At 58.3% G+C, this 14,465-nt stretch overlaps 1 protein-coding gene across 4 annotated transcripts in view; it reads right to left on the bottom strand.

The window, feature by feature from the left end:
* Positions 1–8,211: 8,211 nt before the first annotated feature.
* Positions 8,212–14,465, bottom strand: part of NR6A1 (nuclear receptor subfamily 6 group A member 1) — an 82,665-nt gene continuing 76,411 nt past the window's right edge. For all 4 annotated transcript variants that reach the window (XM_062011737.1, XM_062011738.1, XM_062011739.1 and 1 more), the window contains one exon: positions 8,212–14,080. In XM_062011737.1, coding sequence (XP_061867721.1) covers positions 13,992–14,080 — 89 coding nt within the window. In that variant the 3' untranslated portion in view covers positions 8,212–13,991. The remainder of the gene's footprint in view (positions 14,081–14,465) is intronic.

Below are 14,465 nucleotides of genomic sequence, written 5' to 3'. Positions count from 1 at the left end.
CCCCTCCGGCGGCCCTGCTGCGGGACAAGCCAGCGGGTCAGCGGGACCGGGATGGGAGCGCGGCCGCAGCCCCTGCGCCGGGTGCGGAGCGGGAGCGCGGCGCGGCGGAGACCGAGCGGCAGCTGCCGGAGCCGGAGCCCTTTATAGCGCCTGGAAGAGCATCTCCATGTTGGTGCGGGCGGGCGGCCAGCCCCCCGGGGGCTGGGGAACCTCCTCTGGGGAGAGCGGGTGGCTCACGGCACCGGAGAAGGGGTGGGGGCGGAGGGACCTGCCGCGGGGACCCAGCGACACGGGGCCCCAGGGACACGGGGCCGGGGCCACGCTCTGCCCCGCTGCTGGGGAAGCTGCTCGGCCAGGCCTCGGGGCACCTCTCTGCAGGAAGGGGTATAAAATCCTCCCTGCTCCTCCGGGGCTGGTGCAGGTGCCCCACGTCATCCCCGGGGAGCAACAAGCCCCTCGTGTCCCCGGGCATCCAGCCTGCAAGCAGCAGGGCCAACGTGGGAACCGGGAGTCTCACGGACTAAAGCACAGTTAAACATGTCTGAGCAAGAAGACCCTGCAGTCAGCCCTGTTTGGTGCACAGCCCCTGGGTCCCCGTCACCCAGCACCAGGTCCTGCAGCCATCCAGCTGCGGGGAGATGCTCACTGAGCCCCGGGAGAGCTGCGTGAGGAGCACTGGGGAGCGCAGCAGCTCCTGACACCTCCTCTGTGGCCGCTACGAACGAGGTGATGGTTCAGACTCAGCATGGGCCACCTCACAGGGAGCAGCCGCTGCCAACGGTGTCCTGGTTGGCCTGTCAGACAGCGGCTGTTCACATCCCTTCGTGTTTCAGGATTTCTAATGAGATGTTCCATGACGCCAGCGGGAGCACAGGCACAGCAGCACCCATGCTCCCAGCACGTCCTGTTTATCGGGATGCTCCCAGGCCAGCTGGCCACACGCTGCAGCCCAGGCGCTTGGCCACGGGGAGCTCAAGGCTCTGCCTCAGAGCTGGGCACTGGAGATGAATCCATCCCATCAGAGCTGACTTGCTCAGTCAGGAGACCCTTCATGGCTGCTGCGGGGTTGCAGCCTGTCCCAGCACGGGCAGGAGCCTGCTGCCAGCACAGCCTGTGCGCTGGGAGCTCTGATTTACGGTGTTCTGATGCCGAAGGAGCTGCAGGGAGGGGGTAGCAGCGCAGGGGCCTGAGGCTGTGGGTGCCTGGAGCTCCCACCCAGCTGAGGGCTGTGCTGCTGCCGGCGCCTGCGAGGGGTGGCCGTGGGGCCCACGCGGCTCATGGTACACCAGTCGTCCCTTCCCTCGCCCCACACAGCCGCAGCTCCGCGGGTGCGGCGGGTAGGAAGCGGCGCTGGCAGGGAGAGTGGCCAGCAGGAAACTGGCTCGGCAGAGCATCGCTCCAGAGGCACCAGGAATGGAGCCCAGGCTAAGAATAGCGACAGAGCAGCCCCCGGTGTGGGTCAGGCGCTGTTGGGCCGGGAAGGAGTGTTCCCACTGCCCACAGAGCCCCTCGGCCACGGCCCTCACGCTTGCCGTGAGCTCCCGGGGCAGCTGCCATGGAGCAGGACCTGCTGCCTGGGAAGAGCAGCCCAGGAGGGGCCACAGGTTGGGAGAAGAGCCGAGAGAACAGTGCGAGGAACAAAAGCAACTTGGAGCCGAGCGCTGCAGCACGTCAGCGTGGGACGGGGCAGGGACATGGACGCAGCCAGCGCCGGGTGTCGGTGGGGCCCAGCCGCCTGCCGAGCCTGCTCCAGGGCGTGGGGGCCGCCGGCACTCCCACGGTAACGCGGGGACCCTCAGCCACCCTCCCACAGCCCCTCGGCAGCCGGATCCGTCGCTCCTGGGCGGCAGCGTGGCCCAGGGGCCAAGGCTACGGCGAGGCCTCACTGCTGCCTGCGGAGAGCAGAGCCTCCATCCCCACACCCGCCGATGGGGACGAGACGGGAAGCGCAGGCCCACGCACGGCTCCCTCTTCCTCGCCAAGCCCCGCCATGTCCGTGGCGCTGGACTCGGCCACCGCCGTGCCGGGGGCTGGTGGCGGTGGCCACGAGACGGCCTGGTCACGAGCGGCTCCCCGCACACACGTACTCACCGCGAGGCGCCTGTGGCCCGCTGCGCCGGGGCCGCTGTGGCAGCAGAGCCTGGCCCACGCCGCCGGCCGGGAGCTGCGGCCCGAGGAGCCTCCACGGGGGACGGGCACCGCTGCCCTGCCCTCAGCACCACGGGCGATTTATGGGAGCCGTGTCCGCCGGGAAGGTGTCGGGGCTCTGGCTGTGCACACACCGCCCCGGGCAGGACACCGGCCAATCTCCTCCCCACGGGGGCCAGGCTCAGGCGGGATGGACCCACTTCGGTGCCTTATTGGCTTCTGTGGCCACGTGACCGTGCTGAAAAACATAATAATTAAGCTACAAAACACTGGCCATAAACCAGCATTAGAAAGTGACAGTGGAGATAAGTGGGACCCCCGCAGCAGATAACGTGCCACGGGAGAGAGCCCTGCGGGGAGGTGGAGGGCAGCGGCGAGCGTGCCAGTGCCATGGCCGCGCTGATTTACGGCCCAGGCCGGACAGAGGGGGCTGCGGACGTGGGGCAGGACGCCTGCGGGAGGAGTGGGAGCACATCGCACCCACCCTGCACCAGGACCTGCAGCCACGGCCTCCTCGGCCTCGAGAGGTCTCCTCTGCAGGGAGGGTGTGAGAAGGCTCCTGCACTCACGGGGCCCCATGAGCCCACAGCTCTGAGGCTGCCGACATGGCACTGTAGGGAAGCCGGTGCCCTTGGGCTGGGGACGTGGTGGGGCAGCCAAGCCCCCAGCTGCAGACGTGTGTTTGCTGTGTGTGTCTCCCCACACTCCAGCACCAGGCACAGTCCCGACTCACGGGCATCATGTCAGCACAGGGCTCAGGTTTGCAGTCACCCTGTGAAAACAAGAAGGTGGCAGGGCCAGGAGCTGGGGTAAGAGGCTGTGAGCGAGACCCCCTGTCCCAACAGGGCGGGGATTCACTCCCACCAGCCCCACACTGCAGCCATCCGTCACTGTGGCAGCTCCCTGTCAGTCTGCTCACAGGGTACTGACCTGAAGCAATGACAGCCCCAAGGATGAGCTGGCCAGCACAGCCCCAAGCCCTGTGCCAGCACAGCGAGGGCTGTGCCACAGCTCTGCCCGGCCCAGCAGCTGGGGCAGCACAGCAGGACCCACCGTCCTGGGCTCAGGGGTTGGGGAAAGGCTCATCCCTGCTCGGCATCAGCACAGCCGTGTGGTGTGACCACACCGAGGCGGGGGAGCAGGGACCCCCCTGCCCTGGTGCCGTGGCCGCGGGGACAGGAGCCGGGAGCTGCACAGACCTGCTTGTTTTTTCCTCGCTCTGCAGCTGAAGAGAAAAGAGAAAAACTAATGAAAACAGAGTTCTGGAAGAAGCGCCAGGCCCGGAGCAGCTTCCGCCCCGATCCCCAGCAATTATCAGCCGCATGCCAGATGTTCCGATGCGATGCCAATGTCAGAGAAAATAAATCTGTGGCAGGTTCAAGGTCCCTGCCGGGCCAGCACGCAGCGGCTGGCGGCTCGGCCCCGCGCGAGGCGGGACGGAGCGGAGGGGCAGCCGCGGCTTCCTCCCGCCGGGCATTGTTCCCCCGGGAAGCCCCGGCCTCACGCCGGCCGCTTGCTATTTTTGCAGCAAGGTGCTTTCAGGAGTAAATACGTCCCCGTTGGCCTTGGGCACTTTCCTTTGCACAGGCCCTTGCCAAGGCCGTGGCCCAGCTCCTGCCGTGGGTCAGGGCCAGCTCGCAGGTCGCGGTGCAGCCCGGCGGGTCCCGGCGGTTTGGGAAGGGGCTGTGGAGTGTCTGTGCGGGCTGGGGCTGAGCCACATCCCACTGGGTCGGTGTGAGGAGCTCAGGCACCGGTTGTGCCCAGGCTCAGCAGCAGCTTGGGGGCAGCTGTAACCAGTGGTGGCAATAGCCTCCTGCCTGTGGCTCTGCCCTCCTTCCCTCTCTGTGCTGGGTTTGCACTGAGACACGGGACCTGGACACCTCTGGCAGCTCGTGCTCACGCAGGCAGAGCAGCCAGGCGTGTGGAGCACGTGCTGAAGGCTGTGTGCAGCGCCAGGGTCCCTGCAAGGAGGTGCAGACTGGGATGACACTTTGGTGGCCACAGCACCCTAGAGGGAGGGATAGGGTGGCTCTGGGCTTCCAGCCACAGGGGTCCCCAGGGATGTGCTGGGGAGTTGACGGCTGCTGCTCAGGGCCAAGGACGGGCCCCAAAGCCACTGCCCTGCGGCAGCATTGTTATGGCCAAGGGACCAGCGCAGCCTCTGCTTCGTGCTCCTAACAGGCTCGGACATTGCCACGTCCATCACCAAACCCCAGCCATTGGCCTCACGGCTGCTCTGCCCCATCTCCTCCTGCCAGGCTGTGGTTGCGGCAGCCGGAGCCCGCGGAGCCGCAGCCGCGCTTTGGCTCCCGGCTGATGCTCAGCCTTGATGCTCAGCAAAGCATATCTCCATCCACTCAGCTTATCGGCGGCGGGGCAGCCCTCCTGCCTGCGCCACGTTCCCGGAGCGTGCCTGCAGCAGGTGTGGCCGGCACTACTGTTTGCCAGCTCCGGCTGCGTGCGCCGCCGGCTGCCGCGCAGTCCCTGACTCCGGGCCCCGCGCCGATAACGCGCGCGGCGAGGCCTTTGGTGATCGCGTTCCCCGTGACATTACCTTGTCCCCCGCATTCTTCCGATGCCACGCACGCCTGCGCTCGGGGCCGCGGGCAGCCCCGGCACACCGCCGCTCGGCAGATGCTGCGCAGGCAGCGCCGGGGAGCGCTGGTGGTCTCCTCCCGGGGGGACTCATTGACATATCAGTCACATAGTTGTGCATAATTGGGACTTGGATGCAGCCTCTCTTTATGTTTCCTCTTGGCAGTTGCCAACAACATGAAGCACTCCTGGGTCAAAATGACAGCCTTTTGTTTACTATTCCTGCTTATGTGCCTCATTTTCTTCAAGGATAAGAGCTCTTTATAGGAATCTTTATTGTGATGAGGTTAGCAGAGAAAAAGATTTCTCTCCAGCTCCCTCCCTCTTTCACAGCTGATTAGCAGGGTTGGCCCATGGGGACAGTGACACGGAGCCAGCGCTCGCCTCGAGGTGCCCTGGGCCACGAGCCACGTCTACTCTGGCTCAGTCCTGCCTCGCCAGCACATAGCTGGGGCTGCAGGGAGCTGATGCCACCAGCCCAAGTAACGCTGCCACCAAACCCAACCACCCCCAGGAGCCTGGGCAGGAGCTTACCGGGAGCACTCACCCCTCAATCGTCCCGGCCGTGGCAGCCCGTCCTCTGTCTGACCTCTGCAGCAGCAGTCAGCCCCATCAGAAATGCTGAGAGCAATTCTTGCACCTGCACTTGGCAAACCAAGATGTGAGACGTGTGATGGAGCAGTAAATGGTGACCCACCAGCCTACTGCACACAGTGGACAGTTTCAGGTTCAGAGGGACAGTGAGTGGGCAAGAGATGACGTGAGAGCAGCTGACGACAAGACGGGGAAAAGCTCAGGGAATAGACACAGACAGTGGCGGACATCAGTGTAAATCCTTCCCCAGCCCTGGGAGATGTCCCACAGAACCAGCCCAGACCCTTCCCCTGTTGCTGGGTGGCCCAGTCTCACCTCGCAGCCCTGCCTGGGGCAGCAGCCCTGGGGTGGCACTCCTGGGAACAGCAGCTCTCCTCAAGAGGAAAGCAGCTTATCCTTGAAAGTTACTTTCCGAAGGTCAAGAGTGGGACTGTGACAGAGCAGCCTGACAAACGCATCTCCCAAAGTCCTTGGGCCCGATAATGTATGTCCCATGCAATGTTGACACTAGTGATCCACCAAAGATCAGGTTAACAAGTTTGACGTTAGTGACAGTGTGATTTGTTCAGCGCTGGCTCTGAATTCATAGAGCACTTGGCCTTCGGTGATAAACTATTGCACCTCGCGCATGAGGCTGTGGCAGTTGTCACCAGCCGAGGCACCGAGATGAAAAGGAAGCAGAGCTCTAATCAAAATACAGTGGTCAGTAGAGGTTGAGCTGGAAATTGAAATGTGCTGGTATTTTTCCCACTGCAGCCCTGGCCCGCAGGCAGCCCCCATGCCCCTGCGGCGCGAGGAGCCCAGCGGCTGCCCCGCGTGTGCCGTGCCCCTGCCCCGTCCCAGCCAGCCCCACCTACGCTGAGCTCCGGGGCCGCCTCGGGGGAATGGATCCCGGGCAGTGGAGAACTGCTGCAAATACGAAACACAACAGTGAGGGCAGGAGACGTGAGAGCAGGCAGCAGAGGAGCAGGGCAGGGCAGCTCACCCCGGGACTGGAGTGAGGATGCGATGGACCTTGTGGGAGGAGCAGGGAGGGGGTGGGATGGAGCTGCAGCAGGGAGAGAAATGAGATCCCACAAGCTGGAAGGACATGGCTGCCTGCAACCAGCAGCCTGGCAGGGAAAGAGGTCTGTGGAGGCACTGGGGCCGATGAAAAAGGTCAGGGACCAGGATGGGTGGGGAGCAGCCCCATGGGTGACAGGACAGTTGCTGCTCTCCCTCCACAGCCCAGGCTCTGCTGTAGCCTCTCAGGCATTGTGCAAACACAACGCTCCAGCTCAGGAGAACGGCTGCAAGTGACTGCCACAGGCCCAGGGCAGGGCAGAACATGGCTCTATTCGGTCCTTGGGCAGCCCTGCCCTCGCTGGTGACTCGTGGGTTCACCTGCTCCACGCAGCACCCAGAGCCACCAGTCTGTCCTGTAAGCACAGCCAGGGAGGGCTGAGCCCCTCACCCGCCCGCCCTGCCTAAGGAAATGCCCTTTTCTGTGGTTACAGGCACTCGCCAAGGGCTGAGGGCAGAGACCCCTCAGAGCTTCTCAGCCGACGGACGGCAGCGCGGGTCGGTCTCTCCCGCAGCGGGGTCACAGCGGAGGAAACACCCCACCAGCAGCCAGCTCTCAGCCTGCAGCCCCCTGCCCTGCGGCTGGGGACAGGCTGTGCCCCACACAAAACGTGCTGATCACAACCCAGCAGCTCCGTGTTCAAACCCAGGAGCTCTGTCAGGGATGAGATCCTTCAGCTCAGCAGAAACACGGCGAGGGCTGCAACCCCGTGTGCCAGAACACACTTCACGGCTGTTTCCTTGCGTAAAACCTCCCATTATTAAAATAAGTGGGGGAAAAAAAATCCTAAATGCTCTTAAGCACAAGAGCTCCTAAACATTAAGAAGGAAGGATTTCCATGCTGATGAGCTCGGCAGCCCCGCGGGGGAGAGCGGGCGCGGGGCGGCTGCTCACTTGGAGCCGCTTCTGTGGCAGCGCCGCGTCTCCCTGAGAGCTGCTGCATTAATGGGCACCGAAACGCAACCAGAGAAGTGCTGCTGAGCCAGGAACACGCACCCACCTGCCTGACACACACCCCCTCACACACCCACCTGCCTGACACACACCTCCTCACGCACCCACCTGCCTGACACACACCCCCTCACACACCCACCTGCCTGACACACACCCCCTCACACACCCACCTGCCTGACACACACCTCCTCATGCACCCACCTGCCTGACACACACCTCCTCATGCACCCACCTGACTGACACACACCTCCTCACGTGGCTCCTGCAGCTTCTCTCCAGAGCGTGCTGGGCAAGGATTCCCGCTGTGTTCGCTTGTTTGGGTCCTTCCTCTTGCCTGCAGCAGCTGTGGCCATGAGTCTTGCCCAGTTGTCGGTGTGAACTCTCCTCCCACAGCATCCCCTCGAACTGCCGTGAGCTCTGGGCAGCCAGACGAGAACCCGCTGGGGGATGGTGGTGGCCTGGCCATGCCGCGTGTGCCGTGGCGGCTGCCTCAGGCTGCCGTGGTGCAACGACCAAGGACAGACACCCCATCCTCTCACCTTCTCCCCTGGGCGCTGGGCAGGGCAGGGGGAGCACCATGTGCCTGGTGCACAGCAGGACCCTGGACACCGTGCAAACCTCTGCTCCTGTACCCCCTCAGCTCTGGCCATGCAGACTCCTCCGGCCTCCCCCACTCTCAGCAGAGGCCATGGCCAGAGCATGCTACCACTGCCCAGGGTCCATCCCCACCACAGCAACGTCGAGGCCTTCCCCAGGCCCCCAGATGACTCCATCCCCCACTGTCACCCGGCCCAGGGCTGGGCTCCAGCACCCTGCCGCACGGGGGGAAGGAGCAAGCGAACAGCAGACGCCAGGGGTGCAGAACAGTTCACATTTATTAGTTCATACAGCTAACACTCGCTAAACATGCGTTCAACACTTATTGGTCACATTTCCACAGGTAGTCAAGTGACAGAGCAGAGCAGCAGAGCGGGGGCAGGTCGGCCCCGCCGCGCCAGGGGAGCCGGCCGTGCCACACCAACATTCGTTTGGTCGCAGCGTGGTGACGGGAAAGCGGCTCCCGAGAGGCGGCAGCGCCCGCTGCTCCCCGCGCCCGGCCCTGAGCCTGCCAGCGGTCACCGTGTGTCACGCCGAGGCAACATCCTGCTTCCCTGATTTACACAAGGGATTGTGGGAAAAATGTTTTGCTGGGAGAAACCATCACCTGAAGCGTCAGTGGAAGGACCCGAAGAGCAGCCCCAGCCCGCCCTGGACCCGTCCCGCAGCCGGCTCAGTGCCACACCAGCAGCTGCAGCCTCTGCAGCGGGACAGAGCTGGGACCAGCTCCGTGGCTCCACGGGCACCAACGAAAACCAGACCAGCCAAGAGCCACGTCTGCCCCATGGCCACGGGCAGGGGCTGTGCCGCACCGGAGGGACAGGGCTCAGCCCTCCCTGCAGAGCCCACGGGCTGCGCGGGGACAGGCGGCTGCAGGCTCTGCCCACGCCGGGGACGGCAGCTCGGTGCAGCAGTGGCCACGGCACACAAGTGCACAGCCCAGAGCCTTCTGGCGGGACGGGGCTCCGGAGGGCACAAAGCCAAAACCATCACCCGCAGGTCAAAAGCTGCGGCAGTAACAGGAACCGACCCGACCCATGGGAAGGGAACGGAGTCCAGTCATCACCCCCCTGTCCCTCAGGCTACAAACACTGGCAGTATTTAGTTTTTCACACAATCCCTTTGAGACGATAAACAGGATGTCACACGAGGTAGTTTTGTTATGGAAATTGAGTCAATAATGTTATCAACTATTACAAGACAGTTTATAAATTGAAAGAAAAAAACGAATCACAAAAGGCTTTGTTAAGGTTGATCGTCATCTGGTTTCAGTTTCTGTTTCTTTTTGCCCTTGGGGGCATTTCTTCCCCTGCACCATGTTGCTTCTTTAATAGACTTGTTAGAGGTCTGCTGCACAGGAGCTCTTTTTACATGTGTTTTTTCAAGGAGAAGCTACTGCCTGGATTGGCCTCAGCAGCTCCTGGCAGGGCTGGTGTGAGCTCACACCGGCACATCCTGGCCAGCAAAGCTGCTGGCAAGGCGGGTCTCAGCCCTGCAAGCTTTGATGACACTGCCCGTGGAGCAAAGGGCCAGACAGGGTCTTTGGGATACTCCTGGCAGATGTAACTGAACTAGTTTCATCTGTCAGGACCTTTCTCAAGCAGCTTGATTAGTCTACAACCTTATCAGCCCATGATGAGAAAGTTGCAGTGACTGGAAATTACGATGCTCCAATTCATAAGCAACAAACCGAGGACAGAACGCTGGGACTGGCTGCCAGGGACACATGAGAAACTGCGAGTTGCCCCTTTTCCAGGAGCTCTCAGACACACTCAGCACCCAAGGCAGGACAAAGCAATCTGGACAGACCCCTCCCAGCCACAGCAGCTGATGTGCTTTCAGCAAAAGCACCAAGTTACCAAAAACAATGCATTTTTCCTCAATTCCCCATCCAGCCTCGCGGGCACAGAGGAAGCCGTGCAGCTCTGGGACTGGCAGCAGCTCCCACAGCCCTGGCCAGGCCCTTCTGCCTCTCTGCTCTGCCAGACCCCTGGGGCAGAGCAGACCCCCAGCTGCAGGCTCTTCACTGGCCCCAGTGGCAACCTGCACCTTCAGGCTGCTTCTCCCGTGAGACCGCGTGTAAGCCTTCGGGAGGCAAACTTCCCACAAGCCAAATCAAAGGTTTTTTCCCCCCAAATCTCCATCTGGGGCTTTTGTTCAGCTTTCAACGGCTCCTCCAAACAAGTCATGAAAGAAGCAACTGTTGCAACATCAAAACCAGGGTTTCTCTGGGTCACAGTTTAAATACTTATCCCTGAGCTTCCGTGTGTTGCAAAGAACACACCGTGAACCCAGAGAAACGCCACAGCTTGACACGGACATTCTATGCATTACCCTCGATTTACACATCACCTACAACTTAAAAATTAGCTTCATACTTCAACTAGTTCCCCAAGTTTCCCCCTTTCTCCTGCCTTTCACGTGGCAGGGATGATTGCCGCTTATTATCCTGAGAAATAACAACATTTTCACAGACACCAAGCTTCATAGCTTCAAATCAGAACCAAGACAGAGGAAGAATGAGGGGTCAATAGCACATTCACAGCAGAAGCTTTTTTTTTCATTTTTAAAAGTGTACTAAAGAGAAAAGAAATTCAAGTTTTTTTAAGAAAGGTTGGTTTGAAGGACAAGACTTAAACTTCTCGAGCTGAGGTGGCTGCGGCTCTGTGCAGGAGCCTGAAGAGCAGGGACACGCTCTGCCGGGAGCAGCAGAGCGGGGACGGGCAGCGAGGGGCACTCGGCCAGAGCTCGAGCCTTTGCAGAGGCAACTGCAGGGTGGGGGCAACTGCAGAGCGGGGACACAAGCTTCTGTTCAGCTCCTGGGGTCCTGCCACCCAAGCCAGGACTCGGCCCCCTACACCCGGGCAGCGGCAGCTCCTGCTCTGTACTGGGCAACGAGCTTACTGCTGCGAACAGCAGTGAGGATTCCTCGGTGGAGTCCCTCTGAATGTGAGCCTGAGCACTTCAAATTTATGTCCCAAATCTCTGTTCAGATTAAAAGTAACTCTTCAGCTTTCCATCTGCACAAACACCATGAAGGAGAGGAGGGGGTCAGTCAGCCAATTTATCTTTCAAATCGGGGATAAAAATTGACTTGTCATGGCAGAAAATTCTACCAAAGACTATTATTGTTGATTGATTCCTCTATGACAGAAGGTCAGATAAGCAAGAGCAGATAGATACCAAAGATAATGAACTTCCCCCTACTAGCATTAAGCACAAATAAAATATGAGTCCCTGTAAACCGAATGTTACATGAAGAATGGAAGAAAAATCCCAACCTTCCCAGGGTGTCCTTCAAACCAAATTCACAAATACATCTAGCGACTGACCTAACGTCTCTACATCTCTAGCTACATTCCTACCTCCTCCTAATACCTGAGTTTGCAATGCAACACATTCACTTTACCCTGTTTAAAAAATACAAGTCGTTAGAGGACTTGGTGCAGCAGATATTAACAATGACTGTCCGGTGAGTTAGGTTCTGGATCGGTGTAGCAGCTTCCTCCTTACCTGTCAGTTCAGTCAGGCTTTGCTGCTCCCTAAAACAAATGGGTTATTTGCCAATGGATATTGCTGCCAATCAGCCTCTGTAAAACCTGCTTTATACCACAGAAAGGAGCACACTCCTGTCCATTCATCGCCGTGGATGAGCTGAGGTTTGTTGTTGTTGGTACAGCATTATTCTTGGGAGCCTATTTTGGATAAACAGAGAGTATCTAATAGATTATTTTTTTGTTGGGTATTTGGCAAGAAGATGACCACTTTTATGTACACTAATTAAACAAACTCTTATTCATCCACAGGTTATAATAATTCAGTAACTGTAGAGTTACTCCTATGCAATTTCACCAGTTCCTTGAGTGTATAAAACATCAAGCCAGAGATAACCCGTAATAAAAAGATCATATCAAGCTATTTGGAAATTAAAAGCTGAGAAATACTTTCTAACTTACAAACAGATGTACTAAAATCTTCACATTCACACTTGAGGTATAGGCTGTATGCAGAAGGCTTTCCTGAGAAACACGCGCTCGTCGCATCGTGCAGTCAGAAGCGGACGAGACTGACGGAGCCGGCTCTGGGCTGCGAGCTCTGTCCAGCTGAGCTGCTGCTGCGCCCAGCAGCTCTTACCCGTAACACCCTACTTAAATAATGAAACATGAGCAGCTACTGGACGTTTGGAAAAGGGAAACGGTCGAGCTGGAAGGTGCCCAAGGGGATGGCAAAGGCAGCGGAGCCTGGTCAGCCCGCAGCGGGGCTCCCGCCAGAGGCTCGCCCGGCCCTTCGCTAGCCCAAGGATGTGCCAAGCCAGCAGGTCACAGCATCTCCTGGGCTGCAGCCGAGGGACTGCCTGCTGGGTGATGGGGAAGGAAAGATGACTTTGGTGAAGGAGGTTTGTCTCCTGTTCACCACATTCATTTGGATCTCTCAGTAGCTTCAGTACCTCTGAGCAGCCCTCGCTCTGTGCCACACAGCTGGCGTCAGGACAGGGCAACAAGGTCACAACTGCTCCCTCCAACCCTGGAGGAACAGAAGTTGTTTCCAAAAATATTGTTAAGCCAACATTCCAACATTCATTGATGAACCCTCTTGCTACATAAACAGCAGATTCATATCTAAGGACACAGGGAAGGAAATCCAGCCAGGGCTGCCCAGAAGAGTGACCGAGTCTTTGGAAGTTAACTCACAGCGAAGATGAGAGCAGGGGCATCTCATCCAGCGTCCTCACCACCACCAAGGGCACGAAGCCATGAACTTACTTATGAGAATACTCAAGTTTAGATAAATACCAGCACCTAGCAATCCCTCAAACAACTAACCAGGTGTCATTAAGCCAGTGCTCTGTGCAGTGGAGTAGTGTGGAGGCTGAGAGATGGAAAGTCCACGCCTGGCAACACCTAGTACTGCATTAATACTATTCTTCCTTGTCAGAGGGATTCCACAAGCAGCAGAACACGACTGGATCATGCATTCTCTGAGTCCAGCAGAGAAAGCCCTACCAGAGGACACTGGAGTCCCCTGTCCCTGTTACACAGGTCACGTATAATCACAGGGTATGTCAACTGTTCCCAGAAATGGGCTGCTTGGGGCTGCTGCCATGCAGAAGCCTCCTCAGTAGTCAGATACCACCTTGGAGGAATACATTAGAAGAGGCAATCCTGACTCTCCTCTAAGTAGGTTTTTCCTGCTTTTGTGAACTTAGAATGGACGTTAAGGAAGTGATGAGAAATCACTGGCAGTTCTCTAGCAACAGGAGCACAAGTGTAACGCCAGAAGCCTGCTGTGAACTGCACGATGCCATTTCAGGGGCAGGGAAAGGCATGCAGCACTAGTGAGTCAGGCTGGGGGCAGAGCCCCCTCCCACAGCTGCCTGGAGAGGCCACAAGCCCCTCACACCTCTACCATCCTCCTTGGGCCACGATCTAAGGAAACCTGCATCTGAAAAATACCAGGGGAAAAGAAACCAAGTGGCTGGACAGACTTTTCCTCCCTCTCCACTCCCTGCCTTTTAAAAATTATTATTACACTGAAGGAAAGCAAGCTTGGCACTTGTCTAACACCCGCTTCTCCAAAACCATCCCTTGGGATCCCCCAGCTCGTCGGTGCGGTGAAGCCGTTTGCTCTCTGCCACAAACGCTTCTGGGTACACACCATGGAAAGAGCAGTGTGCGAACAGCATCTTCTCCTTGAGGTAGTCTTAGTCATCTCAGTCCCCAGCCCCCAAATACAAAAGAACTAACCCTAACAAACACTGTAACATTAAACATCTTCACATTCTGTAAACCGCTGGAGAATGCATCTGCTGCATTCATACAGAACCATGTGCATCGTGTTGAAGATCATACATTCAACTCTGTCGTGAAATAAATATATAGGAAAAAGAGTAAAAAAACAAAAACAAACAAACAAAAGATTCTTGCTACGAGGGCAGGGACTCCCTCCACCTCGTCTCCTGCCCGGCCCGCGTCTGCCCCTCTCCCGGGGCGAGCTCCCTGCCTGAGGCACAGCGTAAGGCACCGGCCGGGCCGAGCTGGGCTCACTCTTTGCTCACACTCGTCTTGCAGGAATGTAGAACAGCCTTAAAAAGGAGAGGCAGCTGCTCCAGGGGGACATTCACCATTTTTCCTGGTAAGGGAAAAAAAACAACAAACCAAAAGGAATTACCAGCTACTCCTGAATCAGATTTCAGAGACACCTAAGCCAGCAACGCTGAGGATGGTTTTACCTTGAACCTCTCAGGGAAACAGTTAATCATCCCACTGCTACATTAGACATTTGATATTCATTTGGACACAACAGGATTTATTATTTACTGAATTGAAAGCAAAATAAATGGGCAAAGTCAGATCAAAATGATTTCTCCACAACGAAGTAGTATTTATAGAAACTGGAAAAGACTAAATCCCACCTCTCCTCAAACCCCCTTGTTGATCTCAACGAGTAAATTACGAGAGCTACTCTGTGATTATTGTCTGGTTCGTTACGACGGAGCAGGATGAAGCAGAGGGAG

Source organism: Colius striatus, chromosome 19 (assembly GCF_028858725.1).
Source record: "Colius striatus isolate bColStr4 chromosome 19, bColStr4.1.hap1, whole genome shotgun sequence".
NCBI classification, from domain to species: domain Eukaryota; kingdom Metazoa; phylum Chordata; class Aves; order Coliiformes; family Coliidae; genus Colius; species Colius striatus.
The sequence above is the reverse complement of the archived record's forward strand: the minus strand, read 5'-3'. Positions and strand labels throughout refer to the sequence as shown.